Here is a 25,253-nt window from a genome sequence, read left to right as displayed (position 1 = left end):
TGGTCTAAGCTCTGACACACATACCACTTTAGAGAGGCCATTTACTGAAAGTTGTAGAAAGATGAATATTGAAAGATATGAACCTTTCAGCCTGAACAACTAAGGCTTTTTATCTCTAAATGAACCATATTTTCAATCTTGAATTGCAGAAAAATTGTCAGGTTGTTTTTAAATTAAGCCATAATAACTACTAAGTATTGCTAAAATTGCTTTGAAACCATTCTAAAATATATGCAAGTAATCAGTGTAGGTAATAAGTGCTGCAATTTTTCAACAGTTATTATGAGGCTTTAGAGAAGCTGATTTAAAATCAAAGTAAAAACCTGATTAAAATGTCTTTAAAAATGGATAATTTACAGCAAAACTGTCCAAGGCTTCCTATTTATGATAAAGCATTGCCAGTCTTCGTCTCTACCAATGGATGCCCATAGCTGGAACCTTTTTAATTCAGGGAGAAATAAGTCAGGCCAAAGGTGATTTTGCACCCCTGGGCATTTATGATACACACTTCTTTCTCATTCATCTTTGCAAGTGATAAAAGCCCTGTGTCAGTCTACTACTGTCAGGCATTAAAACTGATTAAAGCCATAATGCTACCTGTCACCACTTCACAGCATTGGGAAGGCCGTCTCTGGGCCCATGGATGAACTACAGAAAGTATGTGTATGTGTATCCTATGGAGAGGTTTCAGGGCTTCCTCATCAAAATGTGAAATTTAGGTTTCTGAAGGGGTATCTCTGATACAAAAATATATTGGAATCACTGTTCTAAGTCCTCGATTAAAAAGAAATTTTATGGCTCTGTGAGCATCCTTCTGGACTCTTCCCAGAAATAAGAAGGCTTATTTGAGCATCCCTTCTGGATTCTTATTTCCATACCCTGGCCTGTGACCTGGGCCCTACTAGCCTGTCCTTGTTTTAAAGTATCCTGTGAACTGGATATTCACAAGTTCCCTGAACTCTAAGAGCTCACAGTTAACAGGAGGGATGAGGTACCTTCGTGATCATTTGTTATAAGATGGACAGAGTGTGCAAAGAAAATGAAATGGGAGAACAGAAAGGAAGGAACATTTGAGTAGAGAATTCTGAAAGTGTGTGAGGGGAGTGCATTTTAGATCCTGAGGATGGAGCAATGCAGCACAGAAGCATTTGTGTTAGGAAGGAGGGATCCATTTGATAATAGAAGAAAATGCTTTAATTTCTCCATGACATTTTACATCTAAAAAACTGTACATTTTATCACACTTTTCTTTGTCACAGAAAAAACAAAGTAGCAGCACTGTGACTCTCTCCAGCCAGCAATCTCAGGAGAATGTGTATTGGCAATTCCTGTCTGAGAATTCAGGGTACTCCAGACTCTCCACTAAGATATTATTTAGAAAGTTGTAAGAGTTTGCTTAAGGTTGTCTCTTTTCAATTTGCATGGTGCTTTCTGCATTTTTCTTTATAGAACTTCTCCCACACTCCTTACTCCAAAGTATGCAAATTGAAGGGGAGATATTAGTGGCATCATGAAGAAAGAAGTTTTAGGGCCAAGTGATTGGATATGGGTGAATGGATGTGGGTGGTCAGAGAGAGATGAAGATGATTATAAAGTTCAAGTCTGGGAGAATCTTGCTACCATTAAAACAAACAAGGGAGAAACTGACATTGGGCAAAAGAGTGAATTTAGTTTTTCATTTGACTCAAGTGGAAGCAGGATTTTTAAAGAGAAAAATCACTGGAAGTCATTGACAGTAGTAACATAGTGGGTGGAGTGTGGGATTACTGATTCCTGTGCAAGGCTTGAAGGCAGTATAGCGTGGTATGTTTTAGGAGCTCAACATTGTGAGGGTGCTAGTAAAATAGAGGTAAGCATCTGGAAATACGATATACCAACTGGTAAGCAAGACCTTCAGGAGTGAGTTAAGGTGTGCGTTGGAAGCTATGTTAAGATTTTATCCCTAAATGGCAAAAAATGGGAAGATGAAAGGTTTTAGGTAGAGGCCTGAGGAGGTGATTTGCCTGTTAGAACAATACGGTGGGTACCTTCTTTCTCCACAACCTGGACAGTGCCAGGACCAGGAGATGGAGTGGAAGGGGTGGCCCCCACTGGTGTGGGTTCTGTATGGGGCTCCATACATTCTTTTTCCCGCTAGGCCCAGGATTAGCACGAATGAGACAGAATTTAAGGGGCACCAAGAAACTCAGCAATCAAGATTTGTAACACTTGAATGAAATATTCTTAAAATAGTAAAACTAATGAAAAAAAATTCATGATGAATAAAACACCAAAATTTTAAATAAAGACAAGATCAGTAAGCTGAAGTTAATTAAAATTATTTAAGATTGTTACTTGGTCAAGAAAAATTGTGAAGGTATGGAAATTCTCTCAAAACAAGATAAGCAAAGAAGTAGATTTGAAAACATTACTGATCAGTTTACTTCCATTAAAAGTAAAGTTATATTACACTCCATCTTGGCATAAATAAAATATTTAAAGTTAAAACAGTGTTGTGAATTTTAATACACCTGTAATGTACTGGGTCCCCCCCGACCCTGGGTTACTGAAGAGTGTATGTCCACTGCCTGAATCCTGAAGGCCAGGCCATGTGCCAAGGCCATGGTGGCCAGCCAGAGAGCAGGTGTTTCTGAGAAGCTCAAGATCCCAGAGAATATCTGAGAACCTACCAAAGAAAACAGTTCCATCACACACAATAGGCTAAAAGCCAGAAAATTAGCTTACAAGTAGCTTAGGGACGGGAGGCCAGGCGGATCTCCACAGCTGTCCTGCTGCCATCCAGGAGTCCCTTGTATGTAAGTTCTCATAAACTCCTCCACTCGCCAAGCTGTACTTGTGCAAGTCAATCTTTGGTTTCTCGGCTTCCTCTCAGTTTGGGGGAAGGTTTTTTTTTTTTTTTTTTTGAGACGGAGTCTGGTTCTGTTGCCCAGGCTGGAGTGCAGTGGCCGGATCTCAGCTCACTGCAAGCCCCGCCTCCCGGGTTCACGCCATTCTCCTGCCTCAGCCTCCCGAGTAGCTGGGAGTACAGGCACCCGCCACCACGCCTGGCTAATTTTTTGTATCTTTAGTAGAGACGGGGTTTCACTGTGTTAGCCAGGATGGTCTTGATCTCCTGACCTCGTGATCTGCCCGCCTCGGCCTCCCAAAGTTCTGGGATTACAGGCGTGAGCCACTGCGCCTGGCTGCCTGGCAAATTTTTGTATTTTTTGTAGAGACAGGGTTTTGCCATGTTGCCCAAGCTGGTCTTGAACTCCTGGGCTCAAGTGATCCACCTGCCTCAACCTTCCAAAGTGCTGGGATTACAAACATGAGCTGCTGGACCTGGCCAAAATTTTTTTAATTAAATTTTTTTTTGTTTTTGTCTTTTTTATTTTTAATTTTTGTGGGTTCAAAGGAAGTGTATATATTTAGGGGTACATGAGATATTTTGATACAGGCATGCAACGTGAAATAAGCACATCATGGGGATGGGGTACCCTCTTAATCATTTATCCTTTGAGTTACACACAATCCAGTAACACTCTTATTTTAAAATGTACAATTAAGTAATTACTGACTACAGTCAACCTATTGTGTCATCGAAAAGAGCAGGTCTTATTCTATTTTTTTGTATCCATTAACAATCCCCACCTTCCCTCCAGCCCCCCACTAACCTTCCTAGCCCCAGTTTTTAAAAATACATAAACACACATATATATGGGGCGCACATTCTTCCTTGTGCTTCAGGCTCCAATCTGGCTTAGATCCTGTATTCAGTTAAAATTTTAATACAGTCATGTACTTCATAATGATGTTTGGGAAAAAGACAGACTGCATATACAACAGTGCATCTACAAAGGTGGTCCCATAACATTACAATGGAGTTGAAAAATTTCTATTGTCTAGTGACATCGTACCTAAATAAAACATCAGAATGCAATGTATTACTCATGTGTTACTTGATATTAATAATGACTATGTCACTGGTTTATGTGTTTACTATACTTTTTATTATATTATTAACTTATTTTTAAAAAGTTAACTGTAAAACAGCCTCAAGCAGGTCCTTCAGGAGGGATTCCAGAAGAAGGCATTGTTATAGGAGATGACTGTGTGTCACTGCTTCTGAAGACCTTCCAGTGGGACAAGAGGTGGAGGTGGAAGGCTGAGACTGATCATAATGACCCTGTGTAGGCCTAGGCTAATGTGTGTGTTTATGTCCGTTTTTTTTTAAAAAGGCAAAAAAGTTTAAAAAAAAAAAAAAAAGCAAAGGTAGAAAAAAGCTTACAGAATAAGGATATAAGAAAAATATTTTTGTATAGTGGTACAGTGTGTGTTTTAAGCTAATTGTTATTACAAAAGAGTTAAAACGTAAAAAATATTGAAAGATTTATAAAGTTATAGTAAGTGAAAGTTTATTGAAGGAAGAAAAATATTTTTTATAAACAGAGTGTAGCCTAAGTGTATAGTGTTTATGAAGTGTTTAGTGGGGTACAATAATGTCCTAGACCTTCACGTTGGGTTACCACTCACTCACTCACCCACAGCAACTTCTAATTCTCCAAGCTCCATTCATGGTAAGCGCCCCATACAGGCGTACCATTTTTATCTTTTATACTGTATTTGTACTGTACCTTTTCCATGTTTACATATGTTTAGACACACACATACTTACCATGAATTACAATGGTCTGCGGAATTCAGCACAGTCCCATGCTGTCAGGTTTGCAGCCTGGAAGCAACAGGCCACACCGGTGACACAGCTGAGGTGTGTCGCAGGCTCTACCATTTAGGTCGTGAAAGTACATTCTATGGTGTCCGCACAGCAACGAAATCGCCTAATGACGCATTCCTCAGAACATTCCCTGTTGTTAAGCTACACACGACTCTTATTTTGTTCCTCCCGGATTTCTTGCATTAATTTTTACCTTTTAAAATATTACATTAAGATATTATTTGATTGCCAGTTTTTCTGGTGCTCCCTTAAATTTGACGGCCTGTCAGCCCTTCCCCGGCTCCCCTTTCTTTTTCTGCTTTTCTTAGTGCTTTAACAGGCCTGGAACGTTTTCTTTTTCTTCTTTTTCTTTAATTTTCTTCTTCTTCTTCTTTTTTTTTTTTTTTTTGAGACAAAGTCTCGCTCTGTTGCCCAGGCTGCAGTGCGGCGGTGCGTTCACGGCTCAATGCAGCCACGACCTCCAGGGCTCTGGTGATCCCCCGACCTCAGCCTCCCGAGTAGCTTGGACCCCAGGCGCGCGCCACCACGCCCAGCTAATTTTATACTTTTTGTAGAGACAGGGTCTCCCTATGTCGCCTAGGCTGGTCACAAATCGTTTTCCTTTCTCCCCCCACAGGCAGAGCTAGTCTCTGTTTTGCCTACCTCGCCCCCTCCCGGGCACAGTTAGAAACCTCATCACATAATTTCATTTAATTTGAACCTTGAAACCTTCCAAACTCACCACTTGGCGGCGTTGATCATCCTCCCGCGACCAAAGAGAAACTCGCGGAACTTCAGAGTTAAGGGGCGGCGTTTCCTACGGCGCTCGCCGGCAGTATTTCCAAGGCGCACGTTGTGGAGTTTCTGCTTCCTTTTTCCTCTCGCGAGCTTTGCGTTCCCTGTGCCCCGGAAGTGATCCCCTGGTTGGCTCGGCTGCTCGGGTTAGAGCGTCGGGTGAGGGAGGGATAGCAAGCGCTAAGCAAGTGGTGGAGTCCTGTGTTTTGGCGGCGCGTGATCCTGCGTGGGTCGGAAGGTGTTTCTGTAGGTGTCTGGCCCTTTCCTCAGTCGTGCGGAGGACTGCGTGATTTCCTCCCAGTTCTCCTCGGTTTTCAGGTGGTGGCGCCACCTCCGGTAAAGGGGGCCCACCTCTCCCCACGGTGTGGCTGGCTAGCCCTGGGATCTCTACGCTGCTTGGTCTTTGCTAACGGAGATGAAGGCAGTAATTTTTCAGCAACAGGTTTCAGATATAAGTCCCTTGGTGACGCTAATAGTTTTTCTTTTTTTCTTTTTTTTTTTTTTTGAGACGGAGTCTCGCTCTGCCGCCCAGGCTGGAGTGCAGTGGCCGGATCTCAGCTCACTGCAAGCTCCGCCTCCCGGGTTCACGCCATTCTCCTGCCTCAGCCTCCCGAGTAGCTGGGACTACAGGCGCCCGCCACCTCGCCCGGGTAGTTTTTTTTTTTTGTATTTTTTAGTAGAGACGGGGTTTCACCGTGTCAGCCAGGAAGGTCTCGATCTCCTGACCTCGTGATCCGCCCGTCTCGGCCTCCCAAAGTGCTGGGATTATAGGCTTGAGCCACCGCGCCCGGCCGCTAATAGTTTTTGAGCCTTTACTATGCCTAAACTTTTTTAGAAGTTTAGAAAATGGCAGTGAATTAAGCAGATAAAAATGTGTGCCCTAGGGGAGCTTGCATTGTAATCAGATTTGAGAAGAAGTGGATTGGAAGTGGGGTTAACTCACAATCAAAATTTTGTCTGGGTTGGAGGAAGAGGAAGTTGTTTGGGACCAAAAAGACATACAGGTGTGAGTTTATTTGGGAGGGAGGAAGGAATCCTCATCAGTTGTGCAGGAATGTTGGTACGTTGTGGTCACAAAATTGGAGTGCCTAAGAATTATGAATGCAGTTAGGAATTTAGGACTGGTGAGTTGTGCTTTTGCCATAAGAAGTAATGTTTCTCATTTTGTTTTTTTCCTTTAGGAAGAGCCTAAAGATTAGACTGTAAGGAAAGAAAATAGAAGCCATGTTTCGAAGACCTGTGTTACAGGTAGTCACTTGTCTGTATTAATATTGAGATGTATTACTATCAGCGGTGATCAGAAGACTTCTTCAGGCTTTTAACTACAGGGCAAAAGACCTTTGAGCTCACCCACCCACCTCTATACTCAACTGATATGGAGGATTGGTAGTGTAAATTTTGCCAGTGTAAATTATGTTCACTAAAACAAAAAAAAGTTCAGGTTTATTCACATATGTAATAGGAATCATTAATTTTTAAAACGTGTGTGTGTTGCTTGAATTTAAGCAGTGAGAGGACATTATAGGTCTTTAGTGACCTAAAGACTGTAGGAATCATTGTTCCAACTTTTTTCTTAAGGCGTGTAGTTGCTTTTTTGACCGTCTACCTCCTGTGTTGCTAAACGTTCCTCTTCCCCCATCTTTCCACCCTGAAGAGAGCAGCTCAAGTGTGAATGGTCACCACAGATTTCACTATGTAGAAAATGCCTTCTTATTCCACTTAATATGGCTCCTCACTTTTCCAGTCACTCTAGCCTACCTTGAGCCAGCTTAGACTACCGTTTTTCCTCACTTACCACATTTGGGCACCAACTCCTTTAGATTCTTCTTTGGCTCTCCTACTCCCCATCCTCCTGTGAAGATCAATGAAGAATAAGTTCCTCCATGACTCTGTCATTTTTCCCACCTTGATCCTATATTCTTGGATCCCCCCTTTAACCTGTATGTATCTTTAATCTATTTTTTCTGTATTGAAATGTGAAACATAAAAAAGTTATTACTTAACACTAATGTTACAGTATTAAAATGTCTTTAAATAAGAGTGAAAAGTTTAATTTTAAAAAGTATCCAAGTTAAATAATCCTTTCCTAATCTTTTCCAGTAGGCTTTGATTTTTGTGTGCCCCAAATGAGACATTGTTATCATGTAAGATTTATGAGCTCTTGCTTGTCTGAGCACTGAAATGAGTACATTTCCAGAATCATGACACAGGTTCTCATTAGCAGTTTGATTCTATAGTATGTTGTACTCATATCTTTATTCTCTTACCCACACTGTGCCCCTAAGTTTAGTGATAGGATTAGATAGCCAACAGCACCCTGGGAATTGGTGTTTATTTGATTGGTGGGCTTCTGCTTTTTATTTTAACAGTACTGCCACTTCGAAAATGTTTCTCTGATAGAATGGCTAGCTCTCTCAACTCTGTATTCAGTGATGTGTACTCCCATCTTTACAGTAGCTCTTGAAATTCAGGAGGCAGCAAGGGGCTTTGGGAAAGTAGTAGCATTGGTGTCAAAGGGCCTGAGCCTTGAGATCACTCGCCACATACTTCCTGCGGGATCTTGGGCAGGTTATGCAGTCTCTCCGAGGTTGTTTTCTCAGCTCTAAGTGGGGATAATTTTACATAACTTGTAGATTTAGTTTTATAATTGATAATAGATAAATCTCTTAGCTGATAGTAACCATTGCTGCTATTATGTGGTAGTGACTACCTTTTCCGACAATGATGTGATTTTGACTTGGACAGTCGAATCTTTGTGTGTAATCAAAGAACCAAATTTATTAGACCTTTTCTGATGCACTGAAAGCATGAAATTTCCCATGAAATATTTATAGAAATTGTATTAGGCTAAGCTCACTACTGAAGCTGTTTAATTTTTGCGATAACCTTGTGAAGTAGATATTACCTATCATAATTTTTGCTGATTTTAAAATGAAACACTTTAGGTTAATCATATTTGAGGCATCCTAATTCCTTTTAAGGTCTGAAGGAGCAACCGGGGGAAGGCAGTTACATAGACACAGGGAATCTGACTTTGGAATATGTTCCTGTTGCTGTGTCAGAAAGTCACTCATGTGGTTAGTTCAAGAATGTATTGTTTTATTGGGATTTAACCTATTTCTCATTCTCTAAACCAGCAGACCCCAACCTTTTTGGCACCAGTAACTGGTTTCACGGAGGACAATTTTTCCATGGAGGAGGCGGGTGCCGCGGGGATGGTTTGAGGATGAAACTTTTCTACCTCAGATCATCAGGCATTAGTTAGATTCTCATAAGGAGTGCACAGCCTAGATCCCTCGCATGAGCAGTTTATAATGGGGTTCGCACTCCTATGAGAATCTAATGCCCCTGCTGATCTGACAGGAGGCGGATCTCAGTAATGCTTGCTCACTGCTTGCCGCTCACCTCCTGCTGTGCAGCCGGGTTCCTAACAGGCTACAGACCTCTACTAGTCCTTGACCCTGGAGGTTGGGAATCCTCCTCTAAACTAGCTCGTTGTTATGCCTGAGAGTGAGGCTTTGCATTTATTCCACACCTCCTGACACTTGTTTGATCATTGCGTATGTTATTAATGAATCTACTTATTAAATTATTAATTATAAAACATCTCTTTTTACTCTCCTTTGGCCTAATGATGGATTAAATCAGTACCCATGTTGGATCTAAATTTCTTAATTTCTAAAGTCTACTGTAACCAAAATATAGTAATAATATAGCAGTTGTTTATACTAAAAAAAAAAAAAATTGAGGATGTATATATTGGATATATATAGTACTTTTTGTCTCTCCAGCTAATGAAAGCTGGATTTTGAAAATACTTGGCAGCAACTCTTAGGTACAGGTTGGATTTACAAATATTATCATACTCTGTAATGTTAAAGTCATATTATTTTGACTTTTCCTTTTGTATGCAAACACAGAAGTGCCATAATCAGGGGGACTGTGGCAAAATAAACGGGAGTACTATAAAGTAACTCTTGAGCATGCCTTCTAGTACCTTCCCTGTACCTTTGGGCTTCTGCAGTGGGCTGCACGTGAAGTGTTTGCCGGGTCCTTCTGGCACTCTTTTGGGAGAACATGAGAAGAGCTTCTCTTCTCTTCTGGAATTTACAGGAATTACTGACTACATGGTGAATGAATGTGAGTAATTCTTCTGTTGCTTTTGCCTTTCCTAAAAAATTAAAGCCATGTTACTCATTTGTTCTTCTTTAGGTACTTCGTCAGTTTGTAAGACATGAGTCCGAAACAACTACCAGTTTGGTTCTTGAAAGATGTAAGTAGCTAATTTCCAAGTTTAAAATGTTATTTTTAGTAATTTGCCAATCTCAAATGTGCTGTAGAAGAGGTATGCTTGTTGGGTTTACCATGTTATCATTGTGCTTTTAGTTTATGTTTGCTCTTCAGATCTTAGCCTTGACCCATCAGGCTGAGGAGAACTGAGCCCCTATTCTCCTTATCAGCCAGTTACTACTCATTCTCGTCGACCCTGTCTTGCATCAGAATTTCTGGCCGGGCACACGGCTTACGCCTGTAATCCCAGCACTTTGGGAGGCCGAGGCGGGCAGATCACGAGGTCAGGAGATCAAGACCATCCTGACTAACATAGTGAAACCCCGTCTCTACTAAAAATACAAAAAACAATTAGCCGGGCGTAGTAGGGGGCGCCTGTAGTCCCAGCTACTCAGGAGGCTGAGGCAGGAGAATGGCATGAACCCGGGGGGGCGGAGCTTGCAGTGAGCTGAAATCACGCCACTGCGCTCCAGCCTGGGCGACAGAGTGAGACTCCGTCTCAAAAAAAAAAAAAAAAGAATTTCCTTGAGTCATATTTGGTTATCTGAGTCTTCCCAGATTATATGAGGCTGAGATTATAAAAGATACTGTTTCTTCACAGAAATATTCCCTTGTATTTATAAAGATTTTCAGATCTCAGATTTGTTCTTTTAGCTCCACAGTCAGTTAAAAAAGATATCTTAAAGAAGAATTTAAGATCTAGAGCTTACAGTTTGTTTCGTGGGGCTGCTTTCTCTATGAGTGTTTTCTTCTTTCTTGACAACACTCTTTGCTTTTTCTTCTTTTTTGACAACACTCTTTGCTCTCGCAACCTCTTCTTATTCATTCCTTAACTTATTTTCTGCTCTTCCAGAACTTGGGTTTTACTTAATACAGAGATTGAAGTTGCAGTGATATTTATAGCATTTCTTCTGGACATTTCTTTCAATGTTGGGTGTGGATTTCTTTAGTGGTCAGCTTAGAGGCTGCTATAAAAAAAATACCATAGACCGGGTGGCTTCACCAACATTTATTTCTCACAGTTCTGGTGGCTAAAAATCCAGGATTCGTGTGCCAGTATGATTGAGCTCTTGGTGAGGGCTGTCTTCCTGGCTTGCAGATGGTTGCCTTCTCACCGTGTCTTCACATGGTGGAGACAGAAAGTTCTGAACTCTTCCTATAGGGGCACTTCACCCTCATGACGTCATCTAAGCCTAATTACCTTTTAAGGATCCCCACCTCCAAATACCATTACATTGAGGGTTAGAGCTTCAACATACAAATTTGGGGGAAGGGGCACAAATATTCAGTCTATAGCAGGTTCTGTGTCTCATTTGGTCTTGGTGTTGTGTTTCAGCCCTGAATCGTGTGCAGTTACTTGGGCGAGTGGGTCAGGACCCTGTCTTGAGACAGGTGGAAGGAAAAAATCCAGTCACAATATTTTCTCTAGCAACTAATGAGATGTGGCGATCAGGGGACAGTGAAGTTTACCAAATGGGTGAGTAGAAAAGATGGGGGTTTAATTTTATCAGCAATAAATAGATACTATTTACTGCCAGTTGTCTAATTTAGAGATAAGCCACTTTAAACAAGATCTGTCTTTCTGTTTGTTCTCTTAGCAATTGTGACGTTGGTTTTCCTGGGCATGTTGTCCGTTGGCATTTGTAACCAGTTTCCTATTCTTGTGATTTAGGTGATGTCAGTCAAAAGACAACATGGCACAGAATATCAGTATTTCGGCCAGGCCTCAGAGACGTGGCATATCAGTATGTGAAAAAGGGGTAAGTTGAAGAAGGAAGGATCTTATGGATTGAATGGTTTAAAGAACTGATAAGAAGTGTTCGCATGGCAAGGAGTGTGTAGCCTGTTAAATCCCTGAGTACTACTAATGACTGTATTAATTTAAGAGGTATTTACTAAGTACTCGATACTATATATGCATGGTGTGTTGCCATGTGTGATTAATTAAAAGGTATGTAAAACATAGTTTCAGCTTTCTAAGAGTTTACAGTTTAGGGCAAACAGGGTGTGTACATAAATAGATATAGATGAGGCAGGAGAGAAGGCAAAGTGGCATTTGAGCAAGTGGAACATCTGCTTTCAGGAATTCCTGTGCCTCTGTGGCCGGGGATGCTGAGTGTGGCTCCTTGCCTGTTGGCTGCCACGTGCTGTTCCAGGAGACAACCTGTCATGTCTGAAGCCTGACACGCCGACTTCATCTTCATGGCTGTTACATTATATTTGATGATTTTCTATAGGCTTAATAGTTCCCTTTGGGAAGGCTTGGATTGAGTATGTGTAAAAAGTATGTTTTCCAGACTCATAGAAGGACAAAATGGTGTGTGTAACAGCAGTTGTATTGATAGTTAATATGTTTAGAAATGTACTTGTTTTATAGAAATAATCAAAACAAATTTCATGAAAAAGAATTTAGCAATCACTAAAATTTTTCTTTTCAATAACTGTATAGCTTTTTTGCTATGTATCTTCATTGCCCTTTATGTATGTGTTTATGAATATGTGCACATACACACACATAAGGTATTTCAAGGGAACTGTCTGCACTCCCACTTACTGATTGATGGGTGTGTGTGGGAGTGGGGAGCACCTGACATTTCACTGATCTTTCTGTGTTGTACTTTTTTGGTGGTGGTAGACTCTCAAAACTGGTGCTATTGTCATTTTTCCACTCTTGAAAATCATGGTTAGGTTTGTTACCTAGTTTAGCCTCTAGATAGTGTAGAAATAGTCTTAGTAATTACCTCTAAGCTGATACAGTGTAGAAATAGTCTTAGTGATTAATTCTGGGTAATATTATACTAAGCTACAAATTCGTATTTTGAATTTTAATCATGTAAGTTTCTAAGGTCATAGAAAAGAATTGATAAATAAATGAAAATTAAGTCTGTTAGGGACTCCAAAATCAAAGGTCAAGGAAAATGATACATTGTAAATTATTCCTAGAGATTTAAAGGTTGCCACTAAATTGCCCTTTGAACTGTTTTGTTTCATTTTTTAACTTCCATAAGAGAAATAGCTGACAGATGAAAACATTGTCTGTTTTACCTAGATGTTACCAAGTCTATTTGTACACTCTGTTTCAGTACTTCTAATCCTGAACCTTGAGAAGTGGTAGCAAAAATTAGGTTATGTACGATTATATATTTCATCCTTGTCATATACTCAGTACCACCCTGACCTGACTCTTATAACGCATATTAGGATCTCAACTGAAAACTGTACATTTTATTTATATCAGGTCTCGAATTTATTTGGAAGGGAAAATAGACTATGGTGAATACATGGATAAAAATAATGTGAGGCGACAAGCAACAACTATCATAGCTGGTAAGAAGCTTGTGAAAATAGCTGTTTTTCCGTTTTCTCCTTTTCTTTTTCAAAAGCTTGGCTACAGTGTAACTAACTAGGGTTAAGAGTACCAGTACTTAGGAGGTAAGGCAACTTACTAGAAGATGTCCATGACTCTGATTTCTCTACATGGTAGGAGTCTCTACATTTATCCATTCCTTTAAAAAATTATTTTTATACTCACAGTTTTAGTCACCAGTAACTTTTGAATAAAGCCTAAAACTGAATTGTCCATCCCAGTACCTATTGTTGAGAATTACCAAAACTGAATGTATTGTCTTTCGGAAGGCTGTAGCCCTAACCAGGAAGAAGCATATGCCAAGATAAGAGTTACACTAATGTGAGTGTGCAGATTTATTCAGAACCTCTTTGGTACTTAGAGGTGCTGAAATTTCTATTTGAAATTAAGATTTTTTTTTTAATTTTATTTTTTCTGAGACAGAGTCTCACTCTGTTGCCCAGGCTGGAGTGCAGTGGCATGATCTTGGCTCATTGCAACCTCCGTCTCCCGGGTTCAAGTGGTTCTCCTGCCTCAGCCTCCTGAGTAGCTAGGGTAATAGGTGTGTGCCGTACCGCCTGGCAAATTTTTGTAATTTTCATAGAGATGGAGTTTCACCATGTTAGGCTGGTCTTGAACTGCTGACCTCAGGTGATCCATCTGCCTCGGCCTCCCAAAGTTGTGACATTACAGGCATGAGCCACCGCGCCCAGCTAGGAAGTTTTTAATATTCTGTTTTTTTGTTTTTGTTTTGAGACAGTGTCTCCCTCTGTCAACCAGGCTTTAGTGCAATGGTGTAATCACAGCTTACTGCAGCCTCTACCTCCCCAGGCTCAGGTGATCTTCCCACCTCAGCCTTCTCCTGAGTAGCTGGGACTACAGGTGTACACCACCACGCCTGGCTAATTTGTCAATTTTTTTGTAGAGATGAGGTTTCACTACATTGCCCAGGCTGGTCTCAAACTGCTGGGCTCAAATGATCCTCCCACCTCAGCCTCCCAAAATACTGGAATTACAGGCATGAGCCATTATGCCCGGCCTAATATTCTCTTTAAACAAAATACAGTACAACATAGAAAAGATGTACACGTAAAGGTTAAAGAAGATTAACAAGATATACCCTAGGAAAGAGTTTTTAAATTTTTGAAAATGCTATAAGAATTTTGAAAATGCTGTAAGAATTTTGAAAATGCTGTAAGAATTTTGAAAATAATATACCCCTCTGGATGTCTGCAAGTGACATTAAGACCTTTTTTTCAATATAAAATTGTGTTATTTTTCAGTGTATTAATGGAATCTAAATAGCATAGCAATGTGATACCTGCTATCCTGTAAAAAATACCAATTCAGCATTTGGAAATTTTACATTATTCTTTTTTCTTTGAACTTGTTTTACTGTTTTTATTTTCCCCTCAGAAGTGTATCTTAATAATATTTGGTATAGTTAAGAATTTTTTATTACCCTATTTGTAACAAAAATGCATACATAAAAGAAACTTTAAAATATTTAAAACAATTCTATAACAAATTCTCCTCAATTGACTTATCATTAAAGTTGTTTTTAGTACCTAATTGACCAAAATAATTTTAATGTATTTAAATTATATTGGAAATATGCCTTTAAATGAGATAAGTAGTGCTTTTTTCACTTCTTGAGTAAATTGCTAAAATTAGACACTGTGAATTTTGTGCTTTTGTTTTTATGGATTTTTTTGTGCTTTTGTTTGTTTTTATGGATATAAATACTAAGAAATAAGAAACCTTTTTAAAATAAATACATGGCAATAAACTAAATTTTACTATAGTAATGTCTCTGTGTTTATGAACTTCTGAGATATGCTCAAATTAGATAATATTTTTAAAAATTAATTTTTGGGTTGGGTGCAGTGGCTAACACCTCCCAGTCCTTTGGGAGGCTGAGGCAGGTGGATCATTTGAAGTCAAGAGTTCAAGACCAGCCTGGTGAACATGGTGAAACCCTGTGTCTACACAAAATGCAAAAATTAGCCAGGTCTGGTGATGTGTGTCTGTAGTCCCAGCTACTCAGGAGGCTGAGTCATGAGAATTGCTTGAACCCAGGAGGCAGTATTTGTAGCGAATTGAGATCACACCACTGCACTCCAGCCTGGGCAATAGAGCAAGACTCTCTCAAAAAAAATAAATAAATAAAAATTTTTTTTTACTATGGAAAATGTCAAACATATATAAGAGCAGAAAGAATAGTGAAATGAACTACCATTTCACTTCAGTATCAGCTTATGGACAGTGTTATATCCATGCCTCCAGCCACTTGTCGTCCACCTGGATTATTTTGAAATAGATGCTAGACATAAGTTTATTCATAAATTTCCATAGGGATCTCTAGAAGATACGGTGTCTTTTTGAAAATGTAACTACTGCGCTATTATCACACCTAATATTGATACATTACTGTTAATTTTTTAACTAAATATCATAGTGTTCAAATTTCCTTGATTACTTCATAAACATTCATACATTATATTACATGGTTTCTACCTTAAGTCTCTTAGATTTTCCTTTTATCTTTTTTCTTTCCTTTGCTCCAGGGTTCATGTCTTAACCACCATACCTTATTAATAATTTATAATTTGTTGTATAGAATGCTCATATGTTTTCTTACTGCTAAGTTTCTTTGAAAGTTTATTAACCTTGAAAAGTACTGTAGGTATTTTCCTACCCTCCTGTGGGTCCCAGCGTAAACCAAGAGTGTGGGCAAAATTTAGATTGTTCGGATTATTGTGTTGTTAGCAACCAAGCCAAATGGAAGCATTTCAGATGATCTGCTGTTTTGTTTTTTTCTTGTCACTAGGTTCCACTAGCACGGTCAGTTTACTTTAGGTTTATGTCTGATGGCAAAATTGAGCTCTTTAGTGACATTTGAATTGAAGAAAATAGAGCTTATTGGTTGATCTGTTATATTGGTGATTTTTTTTTCCTCCTAGGGATCCTATCTGTAACTTAAAAATCACCACCAGTGGATGGCACTCTTGGCTTTTTCCACAGTGATATTTGAATAGTCTCTTCTGAAGTAGACATTCTAGACCGAAACATTCTAGTTTTTGGAAGATTATGGTCATGAACAAATATTCAGTCCTTGCTGGATAATTTTATCGTTACAAGAATCTAGATCTTTTGGAATTATAAAGGAGATGCAGTCATTCCTCCAGGTCCCTTGGTTCTGCATCTGTGGATTCAACCAATCACAGATCGAATATATTTGAAAAAAATAAACCAATAAAAATAATACAACAACAAAAAATACAAGAGAAACAATACAGTGTAACAGCTGTCAACATACCATTTACCTTGTGTTAGATGTTGTAAGTAATCTAGAGATGATTTAAAGTATACAAGAGGAAGTGCATAGGTTATATGTGATTACTATACCATTTTATATCAGGGACTTGAGCATTGTGGATTTTGGTATCCATAGAGGTCCTAGAACCAGTCCCCCCATGGATACTGAAGGATGACTACTACTTGCCTCTGTTCTTTTGTTTAGTTTTAGCTAACTCCCTCTGGAATAGCATTTTAAGAGCAACATTTGATATTTTTGGATAAAAATGCCAACTCTGTGATGTTGATTCATAAAAATGTTCCCAAGAATTGGTATATTAAAATTATTCTGGGCCAGGTGCAGTGCTCACACCTGTAATCCCAGCACTTTGGGAGACCAAGGTGGGCGGATCACTCAAGGTCAGGAGTTCAAGACCAGCTGGCCAACATGGTGAAACCCTGTCTCTATTAAAAATACAAAAATTAGCCGGGTGTGGTGATGCACACCTGTAATCCCAACTACTGGAGAGGCTGAGGCGGGAGAATCGCTTGAACCCGGGAGGCAGCAGTAAGCTGAAATCACACTGCTTCACTCCAGCCTGGGTGACAGAGACTTCATCTCCAAAGGAAAAAAAGAAATTATTCTGTTTTATAATTTAAAAATAAAACTTCTTCTATTTGAATTTTTAAAGTTAAAAACATAAATAAATCCTGCCATTGCTAACAGGGCCACATATGGACTCTTACTCTTTCTCTAGACCTCCAGAGTGTAGAATGTGATATACTTTTATCCTTTTCTCTGAGGATGTGCTGCCTGATGTCATGGCATCTGCCTGACCATTGCAAGCATCCAATTTTGTGACCAGTTCTTTTGCAGGAAATTGTTTCTAAGAAGACTTTATCTTCTTTTCAGGGAAGACAAGAAATATCCCACCTCTTCTAACAAAATCTGAATTATTAGAAAAGCAGCCAGTGCCTAACTTTTAGCTCCACTTATGCCAACTGTATGTATACCTCTCATGAGCATAGCAAGTTATTTAATATTTTGAAAATTTGTCTAAAATCCTTTTAATGAACAGCACTAAAGTTGTATGTACTAGAGGAGAATTATTGAATGAGATGGAGAAAGAGTTCTGAAATTAATATTTACATTTTGGCTTTTTTACAGATAATATTATATTTCTGAGTGACCAGACGAAAGAGAAGGAGTAGAAAGGATGATTCTTCTTCGGCCATCATTGGGTACAGTCTCATTTCCAAGTCATGTATAATCTTTATCGCTCCCAAGGACAAGAATTAAAATACTCTTTTACATAAAATGAGTGATAATCTTTTTTCTGACTGTCATTCTCACTCTCCTTTTTGTGGTATAATCTTGGTAGCTACTATCTGTTACAGCATTTACTAGTTGTTTATTCTTTTAGGGGTGGTTTCTATGTACAGGCATACAAAATAGTAAACTTTCAGGCTCTTTTGTGCTATGGCAAAAGGATAAATATCCTTTGGGAAGGTCTCCTGGTTTTTGTATACACTTCTCTTGCAATATTGATTTGTCCACTCAGTGAATTTACTGAGCATCACTGTATGTGAGACATTTATCCCATGTTTGTAAATACTGATTTTCTTACCGTTTTGCTCTGTAGACATGAAGGCAAGGACTGAATCTTCTGTTTGCCTGCACTTTAAACAGTGCTTTACACAGAATAGCCACTCACTAAGCATTGATAGATGAATCATCCCAATGGGATTCTAAGCTTCAGGCAAATTGAAGGGGGTTGTTGAGCAGTGGTTAGTGTGTAACCTAAACATCTTTAAGACTAACCTACCTTCTTCATATCTTTTGTTTTCAGAAAGTTTCACTAGTAGCATTTATGAAACATAGTTTGCCAGCAGTAAGGACCTGAAATATAATTAGAGGTGAAATCGTTCATCTCCAGGTGATGCCACAGGAGCTGTGGTTCTATTCTATCTTTCTCTGCCCCTCTTATCTATCCTTTTAGAGTCTTCTGCAGAACTCTTCTTAGGGAAGGTAGAAGAGGATCCTCTTAACAACCTCTGTCAGTGCCTCCCTTAGAGTCTTAGGTCCTACATTTTCCTTTTATTTTTCCATATGGATCGTTAGGTACATCATGTAATCTTACTTTTTATTACAAGATTCAGGAAATTTTAGAATACTAATAATTTACCAATAAAGATGAAATGAACTCAGTTTTTCATGCATCTTTTGCTGTTTAACGTTTGCATCAGCTCTCCCGAGGTCTGCCTGCCGGTTTGCTGCTGTGTCCCAGAGGTTGGCTGCCACTGTGCAGGTTGTTTTGTTCAAATGGTAGAAGTCTCTCATACTATCTAGGCCACTCTGTCTCCAGTTTGGCCTCTGACCCAGCCTATGTATTTGCTCCCCAGCCTACATGTTCTGTCCTCTCTGCCTAAGAGTACAGGTGTAGTGCTAACTGCAGCTTAGGTCATATTGGACTTTATTAGGTTCAGAATTCACAAGCTATGTTACAGGTTCATGACTTTTTTGTCTTAAGGTATTTTCTGCACACTTGAGTAGCTTTTTAATACTTACAGTGCATTTTGGTTGAGGAAAGATGGAATTTTTTAGCTTTATCCTCTCCTTGCCCAGGAACAGTAGAACATTCATTGCTGTTTTCTCCTGCCAGCCATCTTTCTTTTTCCTGCAGCTGGGACTATTAATCAGCATATTAACTCTGCTCTCTTAAGTTCACACATTAAAACTGCCTGGTGATGTAGTCTTTATTCCTTTATGCCACATTCCTTAAGCAAAATTGTGAAGTGTATAAAATTTATCTTTTGAGCAACTCTATTTCTTCCATCAGCACAGCAACTTTTATATGCCTTAAATGTGAGAAATTATGCAGATTAATAGTCCTGTTTAAGCAGGGTGATAAATCTCTGCTTTGGGAAAATGACATGCTGAACAGAAGAGCTTAATTACCAACCCAGAGCAGTTTCTGAGTCCAGAATACAGGGGCAGAAGAGGATGCTGTGCTGGACCACTGTGAGCCGAGGGGCTCTGCTTTCAACTCTTCCCTGAAGGTTGCCTCTTCTCTCCACGCCTCTGAAAGGCTGTGGGGCTGAAGCAGCAGTGTTTTATCAGACTCAGGTGTGTAGCGTGCCGTCCTCAGCATGCGTATGATTCTAGCAGACTGATTCTCTCCTCAAGTCAGTCAGACTTGCTAGGTAAACTTTGCCCACCCCTAGGAAGCCCCGTCTGCTGAGAAACTTTCTCCTGCTCCCTAGCTGGTCTAGGCAGAGCACATGTGGGAATATGATAGCGGTAAAATACTGTAGGGATCTTCTAACCCAAGCTTTGGGTCTTGCATTTCCCTTTTGGATGTGATAGTGTCAGGGAATAAACCTCAGAAAACTGCATTGTGACCTCGATTTGGAGGTTTCATGTTAAATGGTAAGACGAATAGTATACCTAGAAGAATGGGAGAAAAAGTATCAAACAGTATGTCCAGGATATCCCGTTTTTGAAAAAGAAGTTGTAATTAAGATATGCTTAAAGTCTGGAGGGAGAAACAGGATATTATCTCTAGAGAGGGTGATTATGTGTGATTTTCCTTGTTTCTTTACAATTTTTATATATATATATTTTAGCATTGAACATATGTTACTTTTATAATGAGAAAAAAATAAAACTTTATTTGGGGAAAAAGATCTTTCCATTATTTCTGAGCCAGGCTTACTTTACTCATTCACTTTTAATGAGTACCACTTCACTGGATGTGAACAAGAAAATCTTTTATATATTTTCCTCCACCGTCTGCATTTTAGCATCTCATGCTTGTATGATTCATTCATCTGTTAACACGTGTACACAGCCCAAAATAATTTACTTTAAACATCAACCTAGCCAGGTGCAGTGACTCATGCCTGTAATCCCAGCACTTTGGGAGGCCGAGGCGGGCGGATCACGGTGTCAGGAGATCGAGACCATCTTAGCTAACACGGTGAAACCCCGTCTCTACTAAAAATACAAAAAATTAGCCGGACGTGGTGGCGGGCTGTAGTCTCAGCCACTCGGGAGGCTGAGGCGGGAGAATGACATGAACCTGGGAGGCAGAGCTTGCAGTGAGCTGAGATTGTGCCACTGCACTCCAGCCTGGGTGACAGAGCAAGACTCCATCTTAAAAACAAACAACACCAACCTATATGAGATCTACTTTTTGATGCCTTTACAGTTCTCAAATAATCAATCATTTCTTAAAACACACTGGACATTTAATTCAGAGATATCTAAAAATTGACCAAAGATATGTTTCTGTGGCAGTTTTGGCAATACAGTATACATTTCTTTGGGAATTACTCATCATTGCAATGTGGATTACAGCCTAACTTTTGCAGCTCAGTTAGGAGAAGTTAGTGTTGTTTTCCCTTTGTTCCCAAATGAGATCATGCAATTCTTGAAGGCAGGGTTTTCTTTTACTCAAACCACCCTTTTCCCCCAATCTAACTCAGCCTAGCACAGTGACATGAAGATTAATAAATGTTTGTCATTCAGTTAGGTGGGACTCAAAAAGAAAATGAGGGCAGGATCACTTTACTATTTTTCTGTCAGAGTTTGCATAATATTCTGTGAAGATCTGTGGGAGTAACAGCAAGAAAATCATTGTGGAAAATGAGAGGCAAGTCCAAGGTTAATGAATTACAGGGAAATCTCTTAAGATGAAACAATAATCATATTAATGACTGACATTTCTCTTCTGGTTACTATGTACTGAGCACTAAGCGAAGTACTTTTTATCATTGTCTCATTTAGCTATTATACTAAGAAGAAGGTACAATAATCCCATTTTACAGGTGAGGAAACCCAAAATCGAGAGAGGTTAAATAACTTGTCAAAGTCATGCATCTTCCAAGATGCACACCTGGAGTTTGAACTCAGGTATGTGAAGTTTGCATTTTGCTTTCTGCCCGCTGCCTGCTTCCACTTGCATTCATTCTCCACTGGCCCTCCATATCCACAAATTCCCACAGCCAACTGTATTTGTCCATTTTCACACTGCTATGAAGATACTACCTGAGGCTGGGTAATATATAAACAAGAGGTTTAATTAACTCACAGTTCTCCATGGCTGGGGAGACTTCAGGAAATTGATGGTCATGGCAGAAGGTGAAGGGGAAGCAGGCACCTTCTTCACAAGGTGGTAGGAGAGAGAGGGCACAGGGGAAACTGCCACTTTTAAAACCATCAGATCTGGGGAGAATTCCCTCACTATCAGGCAACAGCACGGGGGAAACCGTCCCCATGATCCAGTCACCTACCAGGTCCCTACCTTGACACGTGGGGACAACAATTCGAGATGAGATTTGGGTGGGGACATAACCAAACCATATCATCCTGCCCCAGACCCTCCCAAATCTCATGTCCTTTTCACATTTCAAAACCAATCATGCCTTCTCAACAGTCCCCCAAAGTCTTAACTCATTCCAGCATTAACTCAAAAGACCAAGTCCAAAGTCTCATCTGAGACAAGCCAAGTCCCTTCCACCTATGACCCTGTAAAATAAAGTTAGTTACTTCTAAGATACAATGAGGGTATGGGCATTGGGCAAATGTTTCCGGTCCAAATGGGAGAAATTGACCAAAATAAAGGGGCTACAGGCCTCATGCAAGTCTGAAACTTGGCAGAGCAGTCATTAAATCTTAAGGCTCTGAAATAATCTCCTTTGACTCTATATCTCACATGTAGGCCACCCCAGGGCATGCTGATGCAAGAGGCGAGCTCCCACAGTCTTGGTCTTGGGCAGCTGTCCCTGCCTTCCTGTGGCTCAGCAGGTACAGCCCCTGTGTCCGCTTTCATGGGCTGGTGTTGAATACTTGCAGCATTTCCAGGCACATGGTGGAAACTGTCAGTGGATCTACCTTTCTGGGGTCTGGAGGATGGGTGCCCTCTTCTCACAGCTCCACTAGGCAATGCCCCAGTGGGGACTCTATTGGGGGTCTACAACCCCACATTTTCTTTCCACATTGCTGTAGCAGAGGTTCTCCTTGAGGGCTCCTTTTAGCCATGGCTGGTGCTGGATCCGCTGGGATGCATGGAACCAAGTCCTGAGGCTGCACAGAGAAGTTGGCCCCTGGGCATGGCCCAGGAAACTATTTTTCCCTCCAAGGCCTCTGGGCCTGTGATAAGAGGGGCTGCCATGAAGGTCTCTGACATGCCCTAGAGACATTTTCCCCATTGTCTTGGATATTAACATTTGGCTCCTTGTTACTTATGCAAATTTCTTCAGCCAACTTGAATTCCTTCTCAGAGAGTTGGTTTTTCTTTTCTACCACATGGTCAGGCTGCACATTTTCCAAACCTTTATGCTCTGCTTCTCTTAAACATAAGGTTCAATTTCAAACTCTGTGAATGCGTATAAATGAACACTTTCAGAATAAGCCAGGTTACCTCTTGAATGCTTTGCTGCTTAGAGATTTCTTCTGCCCGATACCCTAAACATCTCTCCCAAGTTCAACGTTCCACAGATCTCTAGGGCAGGGGCAAAATGCCGCCAATCTCTTTGCTAAAGCATAGCATGAATGAGCTTTACTCTAGTTCCCAATTAAGCTATTTATCTCCATCTGAGACCACCACAGCCTGGACTTCATTGTCCATATCACTATCAGCATTTTGGTCACAGACATTCAGCAAGTCTCTAGGCTAAAGTTCCTAACTTACCCACATTTTCCTGTCTTCTGAGCCCCCTGAACTGTTCCAACCTCAGCCTTTTACCCAGTTCCAAAGTCGTTTCTACATTTTTAGGTTATTGTTATAGCAGTGCCCTATTCCCAGGACCAGTTCTCTGTATTAGTCCATTTTCACACTGATGTAAAGATACTACCTGAGACTGGGTAATTTATAAACAAAAGAGATTTAATTGACTCACAGTTCCACATGGCTGGAAAGGCCTCAGTAAACTTATAATTACGGTGGAAGGCAAAGGGGAAGCAAGGCTCGTCTTACATCTTACTTGGTGGCAGGAGAGAGACAGCAAGCAGGGGAAACTGTCACTTTTAAAACCATCAGATCTTGTGAGAACTCCCTCACTATCCCAAGAATAGCATGGGGGAAACCGTCTCCATGATCCAATCACCACCAGGTCCCTCCCTTGACTTGTGGGGATTACAGTTTGAGAGGAGATTTGGGTGGGGACACAGAGCCAAACCATACCACCAACCTTTTATTTTCTTCAAATGTTGACACATTTATTGTATAATATTAATCAAATTCATGGATATTACCACTGAAATCAGAAAGTGTTAGAAATCTGTCAAATTCCTTACGGAGAATGTAGATTTTCCAAACTTTTACATTCAGGGGTACATGTGTAGGTTTGTTACATAGGTTAACTCCTGTCATGGGCGTTTGTTGTACAGATTATTTAGTCACCCAGGTACTAAGTCTAGTACCCATTAGTTATTTTTCCTGATCCTCTCACTCCCACTCTTCACCCTCTAGTAGGTCCCAGTGTCTGCCGTTCCCCTCTCTGTGTCCATGTGTTCTCATCATTTACCTCAGACTTATACGTGAGAACATTAGGTATTTGGTTTTCTGTTCCTGCATTAGTTTGCCAAGAATAGTGGTCTCCAGCTCCATCCATGTTCCTGCAAAGACATGATCTCATTCTTTTTTATGACTGCATAGTATTCCACGGTGTATATGTACCATTTTTCCTTCATCCAGTCTACCATTGATGGACATTTAGATTGATTCCATGTCTTTGCTATTGTGAATAGTGCTGCAGTGAACATCCCACAGCCAACCTTTCAAGAGTGACCCATGCGGCGTGCATCTAAATCACACTGGGAATTTAATCGGTTTTGGTTGGAGGGAGAGTTATAAGTGAAGGAGAATACCTCTACCTCTTAATTCTTTCTGATTTTCAGTTTAATGATCTTACAAGAAATGAGTCAGTTTCTCTACCATGTTATCTTAACATATTCGTCTTCCTTTATATCAAGCACTGTCTTTTTACTGGTTAGAGTAAGTTCAGAGCGTCTGCTCCTTTCATTGTTTACTCATTACCAGTTGAAATAATCAAGAATGTTGTTTAAGAATTTGTCAGACCCACTTTTTAGAGAATGAGATTTTTGGCAGGCATTAGCAGCATTGAAGTCTCCCCTCACTATTGTAATTTGCTTCTGGGCCAGTCCCACAGTCTGTACTAGGATAGTGTGTAACTTTTTAGGTTGTCAGCATCATGCAACCACAATAATGAAATTATTTATTTATTTATTTATTTTTGAGATGGAGTCTTGCTGTGTTGCCCAGGCTGGAATGCAGTGATGCAATCTTGGCTCACTGCAACCTCTGCCTCTTGGGTTCAAGTGATTCTCCTGTCTCAGCCTCCCGAGTAGCTGGGATTACAGGTGCGTACCACACCACCTGGCTAATTTTTGTATTTTTAGTAGAGACAGGGTTTCACCATGTTGGCCAGGCTGGTCTCGAACTCCTTACCTCAAGTGATCTGTCTACCTCAGTCTCCCAAAGTGCTGGGACTACAGGCACGATGAAATTCTTTTTTTTTTTTTTTTTTTGTCTCTTTATTCTTCATCATTGTTTCTCTGCCATGTCAGAGTCTTGTTTTGCCATTGTAGGTGCACACCTTGACATTTAGTTTCTCTGCCTTACCTGTCATTGGAAAAAAAGGTGGTCTATAATAATAGTTCAAAATTAAGGCTGTGCAGTCAGCCTGGATTTGAATTACTGCTTCTCCACTCGACAGTTGAGTGGTCTCTCTCGTGAGTTAATTAACTTTATCTGCCTCAGATCTTTGTTGTTTTGTTTTCCTGGAAGTAAAACAAGGATAATAGTT

General features: G+C 40.1%; 1 protein-coding gene and 1 long non-coding RNA gene across 10 annotated transcripts in view; one reads left to right on the top strand and one right to left on the bottom strand.

Annotated features, from left to right (window-relative positions):
* LOC110742718 overlaps positions 1 to 5,546 on the bottom strand; it is a 33,603-nt gene extending 28,057 nt beyond the window's left edge. For both annotated transcript variants that reach the window (XR_002520752.2, XR_002520753.2), the window contains exon 1: positions 5,436 to 5,546. This is a non-coding gene — a long non-coding RNA (uncharacterized LOC110742718). The remainder of the gene's footprint in view (positions 1 to 5,435) is intronic.
* A 5-nt stretch (positions 5,547 to 5,551) lies between these two features.
* Positions 5,552 to 17,740, top strand: SSBP1 (single stranded DNA binding protein 1). Of its 8 annotated transcripts, XM_009203990.3 has the most exons (8): positions 6,664 to 6,736; positions 8,470 to 8,565; positions 9,701 to 9,761; positions 11,115 to 11,255; positions 11,451 to 11,538; positions 13,017 to 13,105; positions 17,335 to 17,425; positions 17,590 to 17,740. In XM_009203990.3, the coding sequence occupies exons 2-7, from the start codon at positions 8,530 to 8,532 to the stop codon at positions 17,406 to 17,408; spliced, it is 489 nt and encodes a 162-aa protein (XP_009202254.1). In that variant the 5' UTR covers positions 6,664 to 6,736; positions 8,470 to 8,529; the 3' UTR covers positions 17,409 to 17,425; positions 17,590 to 17,740. The 8 variants fall into 8 exon arrangements, with proteins under 8 accessions (XP_009202257.1, XP_003896744.1, XP_003896745.1 ...); XM_009203993.2 differs by lacking the exons at positions 8,470 to 8,565; positions 17,335 to 17,425 and adding an exon at positions 5,552 to 5,634 and having other exon boundaries at positions 6,670 to 6,736; XM_003896695.2 differs by lacking the exons at positions 8,470 to 8,565; positions 17,335 to 17,425 and adding an exon at positions 5,563 to 5,647 and having other exon boundaries at positions 6,670 to 6,736.
* The last annotated feature ends 7,513 nt before the right edge of the window (positions 17,741 to 25,253 follow it).

Source organism: Papio anubis, chromosome 4 (assembly GCF_008728515.1).
Source record: "Papio anubis isolate 15944 chromosome 4, Panubis1.0, whole genome shotgun sequence".
In the NCBI taxonomy this organism is placed as follows: domain Eukaryota; kingdom Metazoa; phylum Chordata; class Mammalia; order Primates; family Cercopithecidae; genus Papio; species Papio anubis.
This window is presented reverse-complemented; position numbering and strand designations above follow the sequence as displayed.

Excerpts from the sequence above, each read along its gene's own strand:
- SSBP1 (XM_009203990.3), top strand. The coding sequence starts at position 8,530 with ATGTTCCTGTTGCTGTGTCAGAAAGTCACTCATGTG. Across the intron at positions 11,539-13,016 it reads TATCAGTATGTGAAAAAGGG|GTCTCGAATTTATTTGGAAG; the intron begins GTAAGTTGAAGA and ends TATTTATATCAG. Across the intron at positions 13,106-17,334 it reads AGCAACAACTATCATAGCTG|GGAAGACAAGAAATATCCCA; the intron begins GTAAGAAGCTTG and ends TCTTCTTTTCAG.